Source organism: Brienomyrus brachyistius, unplaced genomic scaffold, assembly GCF_023856365.1.
Source record: "Brienomyrus brachyistius isolate T26 unplaced genomic scaffold, BBRACH_0.4 scaffold58, whole genome shotgun sequence".
Taxonomy (NCBI): domain Eukaryota; kingdom Metazoa; phylum Chordata; class Actinopteri; order Osteoglossiformes; family Mormyridae; genus Brienomyrus; species Brienomyrus brachyistius.
Window position 1 is genome coordinate 134,963 of NW_026042333.1, and position 13,268 is coordinate 148,230.

Sequence of the window (13,268 nt, forward strand, 5' to 3'; positions counted from 1 at the left end):
GCAGCTTTCCCGGTCAGTGTGGAAAAACGAGTTTAACAACATATTTCTTGAACAGTGTGGGTCACGGAGCCATGCTGCTCATTAATGAGACTGAGATAATTCTGGTCTCAACCACAAGGTGGCTTTCAGTCTTACTCACAACGCACTCATACTGCCCACCTTGCACGTTGATGCACATACTCCTAACACATACGGTGGGCGCACACACACACACACACACACAAACACACACACACATTAACATTTAACACCATAATTGACATTACAATGCATGTGACCATGGAGACCAATTTACAAGGCTAGCATCAGTCCAACCTGCTGCGCTGCCTGCCGGTACCTCAGCGCTACACTTCACTCCATCTCTGGCGTTAACTGTCCCTGAACCCCCACAAAGTCCCTGAAACGCTGGGTTCTCTGCTATTTTGTCTAGCTCACGTGGTGGTGAAGTTGGGGCGAATGCTGCAAACTCCCCTTGAAGCTGTGTGCACAACTGGAAAAGCTCTGGGGAGTCATTCACTGTTAAATCCTCCATCACCTTCCAGAAAAGGCCTTGGAGGGTGAAGAACGTCCCAGCCAGAAACTTAGCGGCAGGCAGCTGAGCCTCCAGCTTCCTCTAGGGGGCAGCGGCAGCAACGCGAACTCCAGGGATACTCAGAGGTGGCTTCGGATGATCACATGAGGGGGAGTGGCACACAAGAGGATCATAAGATCGGGTCATAACACAGAGGTTAGCAATAGTAAGCAATCACTCACGGCACCTCCACACCCGCGCACTGCACTCATTCAGTGCTAAATGATAAGCAATCACACTGACACGGGTGCCAGGTATTTGTGCTTCACTAAGCAGAGCAATTGTGGTTTATTGAGTATGTGTGTGTCCAGGAGGGAACTTGCTGGTTAACATTGTCTGATTGTAAAATATTTTTTTTGACCATCTGTTTCAACTTCGCACCGTCATACTTATTTCGTTTCTGATAGGTGTTACAGGGTATTCAGTTCCCCCATGTTCTCTCGTCGAGTGCTGATTAGAAATCAGGACGTCATCCGCTACTTTATAGTCAGACGGTTTCTAACTAGACCCAGTTATCGCGATTACAGCGAAGGATGAGGGCACTTGCTTGCTAGGACAGAATCACACTTTTTATTTTAGTCCTGAAATGGATTGTAACTGGCACCATATGAGCAACATCACTAAATATACAAAACGGAAACACAAGGTGGTCGGATGCCAAACTGAAAGGTGACTTACGGCGGGGGAGTTATACAAACTAAGAACATGTGAGGATCGGACAGGGTACACACAAGATACGGGCAAACATACACACCACGATCGAGAAGGCAACTATTGCCATAACAACAATACAAGGGCTATTTACAATTACGCAGACACAGGGTTATATACGCGAGCGCTTGTGAGACATGCCGGGATTTGCAGATCTCACCAAAGTACATGCTATGCGTGACAATAATTGTGATATTGCTTAATCTAATTATAACTTCATTGTAGCAACTTACGTCTTTCATTTATCAACTACTGCTGACAACAAAGTCTTTGTGAGCATTCAGACAATCCAGTTCTATTAAAACATTTGTGATGCATGATTTTCTGTTAACACACAGGTACAGAAATCAATTGTACATACATCAAAAATACATTTGTGCATGTATTTGAAGAGGGGACATTGGTACCTTAAGCCTAAAACATTGGTTCCCCTGCTAAAAGACACACAGTGACTCTGGACCTCAGTACAAAACAACGTAGTTTATTCACATGTCATTTATTTATCTGAATGGCTTTCTGCCGTCTCACATACTTCTCTGACCAAATATGAGGGGGAAACATTTCCTGAAATGCAAGATATTTGGTGCCCCTTCCTAAAACAGGGATACCAGGTCCCACGCATTGACCGTCAGACACACGCTGAGAAGTAAGGAATAACTCCCCACCACGGCGTCCCGTTATATAGGATTTATGGACGAGGCGCAGCCAATAGGAGTGGAGTTTTCCTCCGAGTTCATATCTGTGCCGAGTTATGCAAAGTTTATAGCCACCTACCAGCCAATTAGAAAATAGCATCTGTGTCACGCGACGCTGGAAGCCGGTAAGGCGAACAGGCAGGCGGGCAGACAGGAAGCAGGCAGACAGACGAATTACGGGGCAAACTGGGGTTTTAATAAGGGAATCTGGGGAACGGACAGCAGGTAACATCTGACGCGAACTAACATCAATGACGGACGAAGGACTCAGGTAAGACACGGACTGAAATACACAGGACTGAGCAAATGAACTAGATACAGCTGGGTACAATCGGGAGAAAACACGTGGGTAATCAGGGGGCGTGGCACACAGGAGGAGCGGACGAGCAGGGCATGACAATCTGTTTTTTCGGGGTAAATTTCAAAATAAGGTACACGTGAGAGCTGCAAGAACATTATTACATAGATGCACACATGGAGTGCAGACAAGGTGAGAGTGGAAGAGCAGGATCCGATGTTCTGACGGGTTCTGCTCCCTTGTCGATATGTGCTACCGTAACGCGCACCGGCAGTTGCGTGGTTTGACCGAACACCGGTAAATATTTAATTTGGTAATACAATATCAGTGCGAAAGTTATTCTTTATTGTGTAGTACAGTTTGAATTATTCAAGTAGTCACATTTGCATTACATGAAATATTTAATAATAATGACTAATGAGAATCACAATGGTATTATGAAATACAATTTAAAGATTATAGGATGTATCTATTAACCCTTCATGTTCACAGAGGCCCCAGCAGGAATCAACTGGTCTGGATCAGCACAAAAATGGAGAAGGAGAGAGGAAATAGAGGAGCTGCTTCTGAAATGAGCCCCCCTGTGGGGTGTAACAGAAAGAGCCCTGAGAGGTAACAGTGTTACAGCCCACTAGCATGCATGTCTCTCTGGGTCTATAGTCAGGCCATAACATAAAAGTAAACTGGGCTCCTAGCTAGGGCTGGTCAGTGGGCAGCACTTTAATATGTGTAGCTTCATAAAAAGACCTCGCCATCTTCTGTCTTCACCGTCTTCTTCCACAATCAGCCAGTTCTTTTATACTAGAGGCGAGTAACAGACCATCCCTCCTATACAAAATGGCCACATAACAAAACCAATCAAACAAACAAAAACATATATAAACAGGTAAAAAGGAACATCAGTCAAGTCTAGTTCTGGGGGGTTTTAACGGTCATACTAAAAGTTTCATATAATATCTAAATTGTAGATGAGACAATTTCCTTGAAAGCTGACTGTGAATAAGTCTGTTTACATCAAGAGCTTCACAGCATATCAAAGTACATGAAGGCAGAGCAGAAGGCTAAACAGCAGTGTGATGCCGTCCCCGTTGTATGAATTATATTTATACCATGAGGGTTTGTTTCCTCTCGCTGCCCACAGTGTCCTGATGAAGAGAGCAGACTCCCCTGTACCCAGCTGTGTTTCCATGAAGAGTGACGCGTCAATGCATCGACCACTCCACTTCAGAGAGGGACCTTTTCCTACTGATCAAAGGTAAATGTGCATTTAAACAAACACTGTTAGTGACATTCAGACTCTCAGTCAAATGGCACAGAGACCCATACAAGCTATGAGGAAATAACATATTTATAATGAATGCACCAATTTTCACCTTTAATGGATTCCATCACCTTGAGAATTTAAACAAATGTTTTTTCTGTATTCCATATAAGTACCATCTGAGGTAAATGGATGAGGATTACTGTAAAACCTGACTTTCTGCGAGCTGGAACTGGAAGTTATTTAATCACAAAGTGGATTTTAAATTTCAGTCCTCAGCACAGAGCTGGAAAACAACTGGTTTGCCTGTTTCCCCCCCTGCATGTCCATTAAAGAATGACTCGACAATAGATTGTCGCTTCGTGAGACCGATGTTTCTGTTTTGATAACAAATAATTTCACTCTCATGAATTCATTAGATCATACTCAGATGAAGGCTTCAGTTTAACATGTTTAATCAAACTGTGTGGCTTAAACAATAAACTACTATCATCAGACAAAAGAGAGAGACTATTGGCTTCTTTGCCAAAGGTGACGTTTAAATACTTGCTGATTCAGATCATAATTAATGTGACACTGCAGTGGTTCTCATCCCCTGAGTATAAAATAAGATGATTTGTTGATCCCAGGGTTAAATTCTCTTGCGTTCAGCAGCAAAGTGCACAGATACAAACATACAATGTAAAACAAAGACAACGTGCAAAGACAGCAGATATAGTGCAAGTGAGTAAACATTTATAGAAATAAACAAAATTTCTGTAGGATAATAAGTTTACGAAGTACACAGTGCATAATGAAAAAAATCCTGAAAATACAATGTCGTTCAAGAAATAAATATAAACAGTAATGTATGTTATTTATATGATTAAAAACAAAGAGCAACTTTTACCACGTTAAAAATGGGACGTTAAGGCTGGCTGTGGGGGCTGCACATTGACAGCAGGCATTGTGGTGTCTAACGGCAGCAGGCAGGAAAGATCCCCAGTAGCTTCTTAGCTCACGGTGGGGGAATGAGCCGGTGGCTGAAGGTGCCCCAAGATAGCGCCCCCTGGAGCCTGGGCTGGGTTATGGGCTGGGACAGAAGGATTAGTGCCTGGGGGCCTCGGGCTGGGCTGCAGGGGGCCTCAGAAAACTAATGGCCCAAGTCCCAACAATTGTAGTGCAAGCCTTGAAATGCGCCCCCCTCTGGGGTGTAACAGAAAGAGCGCTGAGAGGTAACAGTGTTACAGCCCACTAGCATGCATGTCTCTCTGGGTCTATAGTCAGGCCATAACATAAAAGTAAACTGGGCTCCTAGCTGGGTCTGGCTCAGTCGATGCACAAAAGCTAGGAGACAGAGTTCCCTGCTAAAACAGCCACACGCAGCCGAAAAGTGCGAGAACTGAAAAGTCAGTCAGCGGCACAGCAGTCAGTTTTTACCAGCTACATCTTCCCAGTGCCAGCGGCCCCACTAAGGTAGAGAAGTACATTTATTTACACTTTTTCAGTTTGGAGAATCACCTGGATTTGCTGTGTGCATGTTAACTATGCAGAAAGGCAATAGCTAGAGTAATGATAGAGTAAAAGAGTAATAGCTGTGGCTCCCTGTTTGAACTGGTAGATATCAGCACACTGGCCACTTGAAAAGTAGATCTTGAGTTAAAAAAGGTTGGGCTCCCTGCAGTAGTACATTCCAGAGGGAGTGGCGCACGCTGATGACATCACGCACATTATGTCCTCTGGGATGGTGAATAGGTGCACGATGATGACACGTTTAATGTTTCGTCATATTTAGGCAGCAGTATCGCCCCGGCTAGTGGGGCCCTGGGGACCAGCTGGTACAGAAGCGGGGGGGGGGGGGGGGTGGCAGGGATGCGGTGAACAAGCTGATTGAAATTAACTCTACTAATCAAGTGAATCACTCTAAATGTCACTGGGTACAAAGGGCTGCATAGAAAACTGTCCTTCCTGCCTGCTGTGTCTCTGTGTGCTGGAGCCTGATGTCACTGGTTCTCTTCTGCTGTCATGAGAAAATCAGGAAGCCGCCCCAGTGAATAAAGCTTAACATGGCAGATACATCTTTCCAAACTACAACCCCAATTCCAAACATGTTGGGACGTTCTGCAAATTGTAAATAAAAACAGAATGCGATGATATGGAAATCTGATAAACCTGTATTTTATTCATAACAGAACACAGAAAACATATCAAATGTCTGAACTGAGAAAATGCATCATTTTAAGGAAAAAATAAGGTAATTTTGATTGCCGCAAAAAGTTGTGACAAGGCCATGTTTACCACTGTGTGGCATCTCCTCTTCGTTTAACTTCGTTAGTCTGTAAATATCTGGGCACTGAGGAGATCAGTTGTTTGAGTTTTGGGAGAGGAATGTTGTCCCATTCTTGTCTGATACAGGATTCTAGTTGCTCAACTGTCCTAGATGTTCTGAGTTATGTTTTTCGTTATATGATGCACCAAATGTTCTCAATGGCTGAAAGATCTGGACCGCTGGCAGGCCAGTTCAGTACCGGGACCCTTCTTCTACGAATCCATCATGTTGTAATTGATGCAGTGTGTGGTTTGGCATTGTCATGTGGGAAAATGCAAGGTCTTCACTGAAAGAGACGTCGTCTGGATGGGAGCATCTGTTGCTGTAGAACCTGGATATACCTTTCAGCACTGATGGTGCCTTTCCAGATATGCAGGCTGCCCCTGCCATATGTACTAATGCACCCCCACACCATCAGAGATGCTGCCTTTTGAACTGAGTGCTGATAACACGCTGGGAGACGACGTCGGTGATTCTGGATCATCTTCATATTCGGCTTCTTCTTTGAATGATAGAGTTTTAACTGGCATCTGTGCATGGCAGCGCGGATTGTGTTCACTGACAATGTTTTTGGGAAATATTCCTGAGCTTATTTAGTGATTCCATTACAGAATCATGCCTGTTTGTGATGCAGTGCTGCCTAAGGGCCAAAATATCACAGGCATCTAGTTCGGTTTTTCACAGAGATTTCTCCAGATTCTCAGAATCATTTCATTACATTATGTGCTGTAGATGTTGAAATATTCAATCTCTTTGCAGTTTTATACTGAAGAACTTCTTTCTGAAATTGCTCCACTATTTGTCAGTGCAGTATTAGGGGGATTGTGACCTTCTGCCCATCTTTACTTCAGAGAGACACTGCAGCTCTAAGATGCTCTTTTTATACAAAGTCATGTTACTCACCTGTTGCCAGTTGACATAATTATTTGCAAATTGTTCCTCCAGCTGCTGGGTTTTTGTACCACTAACTTTTCCAGCCTCCTATTGCCCTCATCCCAACTTTTTTGAGACGTGTTTCTGTCATGAAATTCAAAATGAGCCAATATTTTTCATGAAACAGCAAAATGTCTCAGTTTAAACATCTGATATGTTTTCTATGCTTTGTCATGAATATAATACAGGTTTATGAGATTTACATATCATTGCATTCTGATTTTATTTACAATTTGCTCAATGTCCCAACTTTTTGGAATTGATGTTGTAATATACCACAATGTTATTCTTTATCTGTAGTCTTTTCAGTCTCTCTGTTACATTTGTGTAGATGAACTGAGATCTTTATGTTTCTGCCTGATTCATAGAGACCAAATGGAAGAATGCAGTTCAGATCTACATGTCAAATCAAGTTTATCATCCATATTGCAGGTTTGTATTTATTTCTGAAATATGTTTTCTTGGCTGTTATGTGAATTAGCTTATATTTTATACAGCTGTATAATAAGAAATTCATCATGTTAAAGGAAATATGTTTTAAACTATAATTCACAAGTGAACTCTGAAAAGGTTTGGTGTAAGTAGCAGAAATTAACTGTGACTGTTTATTTTAGTCACTAGAGGAAAAAGCCATGAAGTTCCTAAAGGACGAGCTGAAGACGTTTGTGAGGCACCTAGATCAGAATTACCCAGAATGCCCTGAGCCTCAGCCGGAGGAGGACAATGACCTGGACTGTGATGGTCAGATGCAGAAGACCAGTGTTAGAGAGGTAGCTCTGAAGATCACACTGTACATCCTGAGGACCATGAAGCAAAATGATCTTGCTGACTTGCTGGAGAAGAGTAAGAGCTTTATAACATTATGTACATGTACAATATTGTGCAAAAGTCTTAGGCAGCCAGAGAAAAGGATGTTTAAATGGTCTTCATGTTAGTGAAGAACTACTATAATATGTATGTCAAAGTGTGTTTGCCATTTCAGAACCTCTCCCAACATCACCCTAATATTTGCAGAAGTATTTTTTTACTTGACCACTAATGTCACGATCGCTGGGTAAGCGGGCAAGAAGCAGGCAGGTAAGCGGAATACGGGGAAAAACAGGCATTTATTAAGGTGTGGGCAGGCAGGACGGAACACTAGTACCAAGACTCACCAACATCATTGACGGACCCAGCACTATGGCAAGACACGGACTGAAATAGACAAGACTGGGCAAAAATAATCAGACACAGCTGGGCAAGATCGGGGAAGCACACGTGGATAATCAGGGGGGCGTGGCACACATGAGGATCGGAGGAGCCGGCCGTGACAACTAACACACCTCATGTGGCCAGTCAATATCTCATGGAGTTTTTAAACTAATTTAATTAATGAATGAAGTGAGCTAGTGGTGAAATTTAAGAAATACATGGACAGGCTGTGGTGCCCCTGAGGAGAGGTTTGGGAAATGAAAAGGGGTTTTGTGTTTTTTTGGTTCTGAGCAGATATACACTTACTACCCAGATAAATGGCTTTAAACATTTCCTTTGGCTGCCTAAGGCTTATTCACGGTCCTGTATGCAGTGTTCCAGTAAAATATGTATGATAAAACTTTCAGTTTCACATTCACAGTCACAGGGAAATATCTGGATATGTATGTGTAAAAAAGTGTATTTTTTGGAAAATATTCTTCCTCTCATACTGGTCAGGATCACGATGAGAATTAGTGCATTTTCCTCTCATTTCTTTTCAGGACAGCTCATGCTACAGGAAATCAAAGGTAAACTTAAGACGCAATTTGAGTGTGTATTTGAAGGGAAAGCTAAGGAAGGACAGCCAACACTTCTCAGTGAGATTTACACAGAACTCTACATAACTGAAGGTGGGACTGGAGCAGTGAATGATGAACATGAAGTGAGACAGATTGAAACCTCATCCAAGAAAAGGCGAACAGAAGATACTACAGTCAAGTGCAAAGATATATTTAAACCCTTATGTGGGCGTGAGACACCTATCAGAACTGTACTCACTAAAGGGGTGGCAGGTATCGGGAAAACAGTCTCTGTGCAGAAATTCATTCTCGACTGGGCAGAAGGAAAAGCAAACCAGGATGTTCACTTCATATTTGCTCTTCCTTTCCGGGACCTGAATTTGATTAAGGGTGAATACAGTCTGATTGAGCTGCTTCACCACTTTGTCCCAGAACTGAAATCACTTCCATCCACTGAGCTGTTTAGGTATAAAGTCTTGTTCATCTTTGATGGCCTGGATGAGTGTCGCCTTCCTCTGGATTTTCAGAATAATGAGAGCTGGTTTGATGTAACAAAGAAAACATCACTGGATGGACTGTTGACTAACCTCATTAAGGGGAATCTGCTCCCATCCGCTCTCCTCTGGATAACCTCCCGGCCAGCAGCAGCCAATCAGATACCTCCTGAGTGTGTCCACCAGGTGACAGAGATACGAGGGTTCAGTGATGCCCAGAAGGTGGAGTATTTCATTAAGAGATTTAATGATCAGAGCCTGGCCAGCAGGATTATCACACATGTGAAATCATCAAGGAGCCTCTTCATCATGTGCCACATACCTGTGTTCTGCTGGATTTCAGCCACTGTGCTTAAGAGGTTTTTTAGTGAGCCTGACAGGGGAGAAATTCCAAGGACTCTGACTGAAATGTACACACACTTCCTGATCTTTCAGACAAGTTTAAAAAATTACAAGTATATGAAAAACCATGAAACTAATCTTAAGGAATGCAGCAAGGAATTCCTTTTAAAACTTGGTAAACTGGCTTTTGACAACCTTGAGAAAGGCAATCTCATATTTTATGAGCAAGATCTGACAGAGAATGGCATTGATGTCACTGAAACTTCAGTTTACTCTGGAGTGTGCACAGAAGTCTTTAAAGAGGAGTATGGGTTGTACCAGGAGAAGGTGTACTGCTTTATGCATCTGAGCATCCAGGAGTATCTCGCTGCTTTATATGTGTTTCTGTCAAACTCATCAGCTGACCTGCTGAAGACTGCAGTGGATCAGGCATTAGAGAGCAAGAATGGACACTTGGACCTCTATCTCCGCTTCCTCCTGGGCCTCTCAACAGACTCCAGTAAGACTCTGTTACAAAGGCTACTGGGGCCGACAAGAATCAGCTCACATACCATTCAGGAAACAACCCAATACATCAAGGAGAAAATACAGGAGAATTTATCTCCAGAAAGGACCATCAACCTGTTCCACTGTCTGACTGAACTGGGTGACAATTCTCTAGTAGAGGAAGTACAAAGATACCTGAATTCAGGGACGATTTCAGCAGATGACCTCTCACCTGCACAGTACTCAGCTCTGGCCTTTGTGATGCTGATGTCAGATGAGGAGCTGGATGTCTTTGATCTGAAGAAATACATCAGATCGGATAAACAGCAATGGAGGCTGCTGCCTGTGGTCAAGAACTCCAGGACGGCTCTGTAAGTGACGTGGGGACGGGACATCATGCCTTGTCTGGCGGTAATACGTGAATATTGTTTGAAATGTGTAATATATATTATATATTTCTCCTCATTGATTAATAAGTGGGTTTTATTTTGATAATCACAGCTATAGCTGTTTGCATAGCAGCAGCTAATCTTGACCACAGACTTTATAATGACTGAAGGTAGTGATGTCAGGTTTGTTTGTTACTACGTTTCCATTCCCATCCAGTCTGCCTCCTGATCACAGGCACAGCATCCTAACCTGCTATAGAAACAGTGAGGGCTCTTTATCCACAGGGTGTATCAGTGGTATGTGAGTGTTATTGTCAGCAGGCGTGTTCATGTGATGGAGCCCAGAGCTGGGAGTTTCCGTATGACTGCTGTCTCTGGCTGCTCACTGGCGCCCTCTGCTGGCCTCAGCTGCACCTGGCTGAGGATGTGACGACACATCTAGTCTGGCAGAAATAGATAAACATTGTTTAAAATATAAAATGAATACATGTAATTTATTTCCCCTTTTTTTATCAACAAGGATCCTTTTTAATCTAGTTTATATTAACTGAAGGTAGTGATGTAGTAAAAACCAAAAAAGACAAGATTTCCAGGGGTGCTGGATGCTGGCCGATTCTGTGCTGCGACCCCCAAATACCTCTTACCTGTATATGTGTCGGCATGTCTCTTGGAGAGCAAGATGGGAGGGGCGAAAAGACAATTTCCCCATGGTCTAAAAGCGCTTTACAGCATCCTCACCCAAAGCCCACAGTGAGCAAGTCAGAGGGGACAGTGGCAAGGAAAAACTCCCAAGAAGGAAGAAACCTTGGGAGAAACCAGACTCAAAGAGGGGAGCCCATCCTCCAGGGGGCAGCAGAGGAAACCCTAACCAAACTGAAATGGGGAGCCCATCCTCCAGGGGGCAGCAGAGGAAGTCAAATGATCAAGATGGCGAAGTCCTAATTCATATTATCCCAACATTTCAGTCACAAAGCGGGGGGCAGGGAGGTGATGACAGGCAAGTGCTGGAGCTGCTTCAGATGGCAGGGAGAACAGTAGTACGGCAGCAGGGTAAACAGGGAAGATGTCACAGGCAGAAGGGTGAGCAGGCCGGAAGGACTCACAGGTAGTGGAGACGTCGCAGGCAGCAGGGTAGGCAGGACATCTTGAAAATTCAGGGTCTCCAGGTAGCACAGGCCAGGGGGAGGAGGGGAAATAAAATGTGCAATTAGCCAAAGTATGGGAGACTAGAGGCAGTACAAACAGTAAAGTGAGTGCAGTATGTAAGCTCCGGCAGATATGGCTATGGCAGCATAAGTAGGAGGGAGAGGCAGGTGGGAACGCAGGCATGGGGAGTCCCTGAATGTCAGCACTCCAATTCCACAAGGGGTGTGAAACCGCACATCCGCTGGAAGACCATTTCACAGCTGAAGAGCTCTATAAGAGAAAGCTCTGCAGCCTGCCGTAGCTCTTTCTACTCTGGGTACTAACAGATATCCTGCTCCTTGAGATGGAAGGAAGCGAGGAGGGTGGTATAAGGCCAGTAGAGTACTAAGGTATTCTGGTGCAAGGCCATTCAGTGTTTTATAAGCCAATAGCAGTATTTTGTAGTTAATCCGAGACTTAACTGGAAGCCAGTGACGGGAGCATAGAACAGGGCTAATATAATCACATTTATTAGTGTTTGTAAGAACTCTGGCTGCTGCATTTTGTACCAGCTGAAGTTTATGTGAGGATCCAGATGGGCTCCCAGAAAGGAAGGCATTACAGTACCCAGCCTGGCATTACAGTACCCAGCCTGGCATTACAGTATCCAGCCTGGCATTACAGTATCCAGCCCGGAAGTTATAAAGGTGTTAGTGTTTCCGCTTCCTGAAAGGAGAGCATCTTCCGAAGCTTGGCTAGGTTCCGAACATGATAGAACACAGCTTTAGTGATGCTTTTTATGTGAACATCGAAACATAAATCTGAATCAACCAGAACACCAAGATCTCTGACCACTGTGTCAGGTTGGGTAGGAAGACCACCAAGGTTGAGGTTGTCAAACTTATTTCGAGCCGCCTTCGGACCAGTTAACAGTACTTCTGTTTTTCTGTCTTCAACATAAAGAAATTATTTGCCATCCAGCACCGGATATCTAGTCGACAGTCTTCTAACCGAGAGCTGTGATGCATCATCTGGCTTAACAGATATATATATAACTGTGTATCATCAGCAAAACAATGAAACCCAACACCATGATTTCTGATAGTGACCAATAGTCACTAGTTACCAGTATTGCTTAGTAATCTGGGTTAGAAGGCTCGTCCAGCGAGCTGCATCACCAGGTAATGTAAACGATCGGTAGCGTATCTTCCCTCACGGCAGATGAGAGAGAGTCTCGTGATATTTCAGGCGAGTTTAGTAGCCAGATCGCACAGGCAGGGACTATTGTGAGCACTTAATGAACGGAGGCTGAAGTTGTGTAAAAGACATGCATTTATTCCTAAGTAACACTACAACTAACAGGAGACAGACATTACACTTCACATAAACATCCATCCATCCATTTTCCAAGCCACTTATCCTACTGGGTCACAGGGGGTCCGGAGCCTATCCCAGAAGCAATGGCACGAGGCAGGAAACAACCCAGGATGGGGGGCCAGCCCATCACAGGGCACACTCACACACCATTCACTCACACACACACCTACGGGCAATTTAGCAACTCCAATTAGCCTCAGCATGTTTTTGGACTGTGGTGGGAAACCGGAGTACCTGGAGGAAAACCCACAATGACATGGGGAGAACATGCAAACTCCGCACACATGTGACCCAGGCGGAGACTCAAACCCGGGTCCCAGAGGTGTGAGGCAACAGTGCTAACCACTGCACCACCATGCCGCCCCCTTCACGTAAACAACAAAAACAAAATAACGGAATAGAAACAAACAGAATGTAACATGAAAATGCAGTGACCAGATTTAAAATGGGTAACCTTAAAAGGGAAATACTGTTCTGCAAAGCAAGCACAGTTTGTGGAAACACGACCCTAAAGTCATAAAGCAGGT

At 43.9% G+C, this 13,268-nt stretch overlaps 1 protein-coding gene and 1 pseudogene across 14 annotated transcripts in view; both read left to right on the forward strand.

Annotated features, from left to right (window-relative positions):
* LOC125724886 (NACHT, LRR and PYD domains-containing protein 12-like) overlaps positions 1–13,268 on the forward strand; it is a 110,573-nt gene that overhangs the window by 84,404 nt on the left and 12,901 nt on the right. Inside the window, exons 1-6 of one of the 14 annotated variants that reach the window (XM_049001323.1) lie at positions 1,093–1,240; positions 2,768–2,887; positions 3,417–3,530; positions 7,146–7,209; positions 7,392–7,620; positions 8,511–10,221. The exons of 11 other annotated variants lie outside the window; for them this stretch is intronic. In XM_049001323.1, coding sequence (XP_048857280.1) covers positions 1,158–1,240; positions 2,768–2,887; positions 3,417–3,530; positions 7,146–7,209; positions 7,392–7,620; positions 8,511–10,221 — 2,321 coding nt within the window. In that variant the 5' untranslated portion in view covers positions 1,093–1,157. Of the gene's footprint in view, positions 1–1,092; positions 1,241–2,767; positions 2,888–3,416; positions 3,531–7,145; positions 7,210–7,391; positions 7,621–8,510; positions 10,222–13,268 lie in introns of those variants that run through there. 2 more of the 14 variants (XM_049001325.1, XM_049001324.1) reach the window with 2 other exon arrangements.
* Positions 4,729–13,268, forward strand: part of LOC125724888 (protein NLRC3-like) — a 62,806-nt pseudogene continuing 54,266 nt past the window's right edge.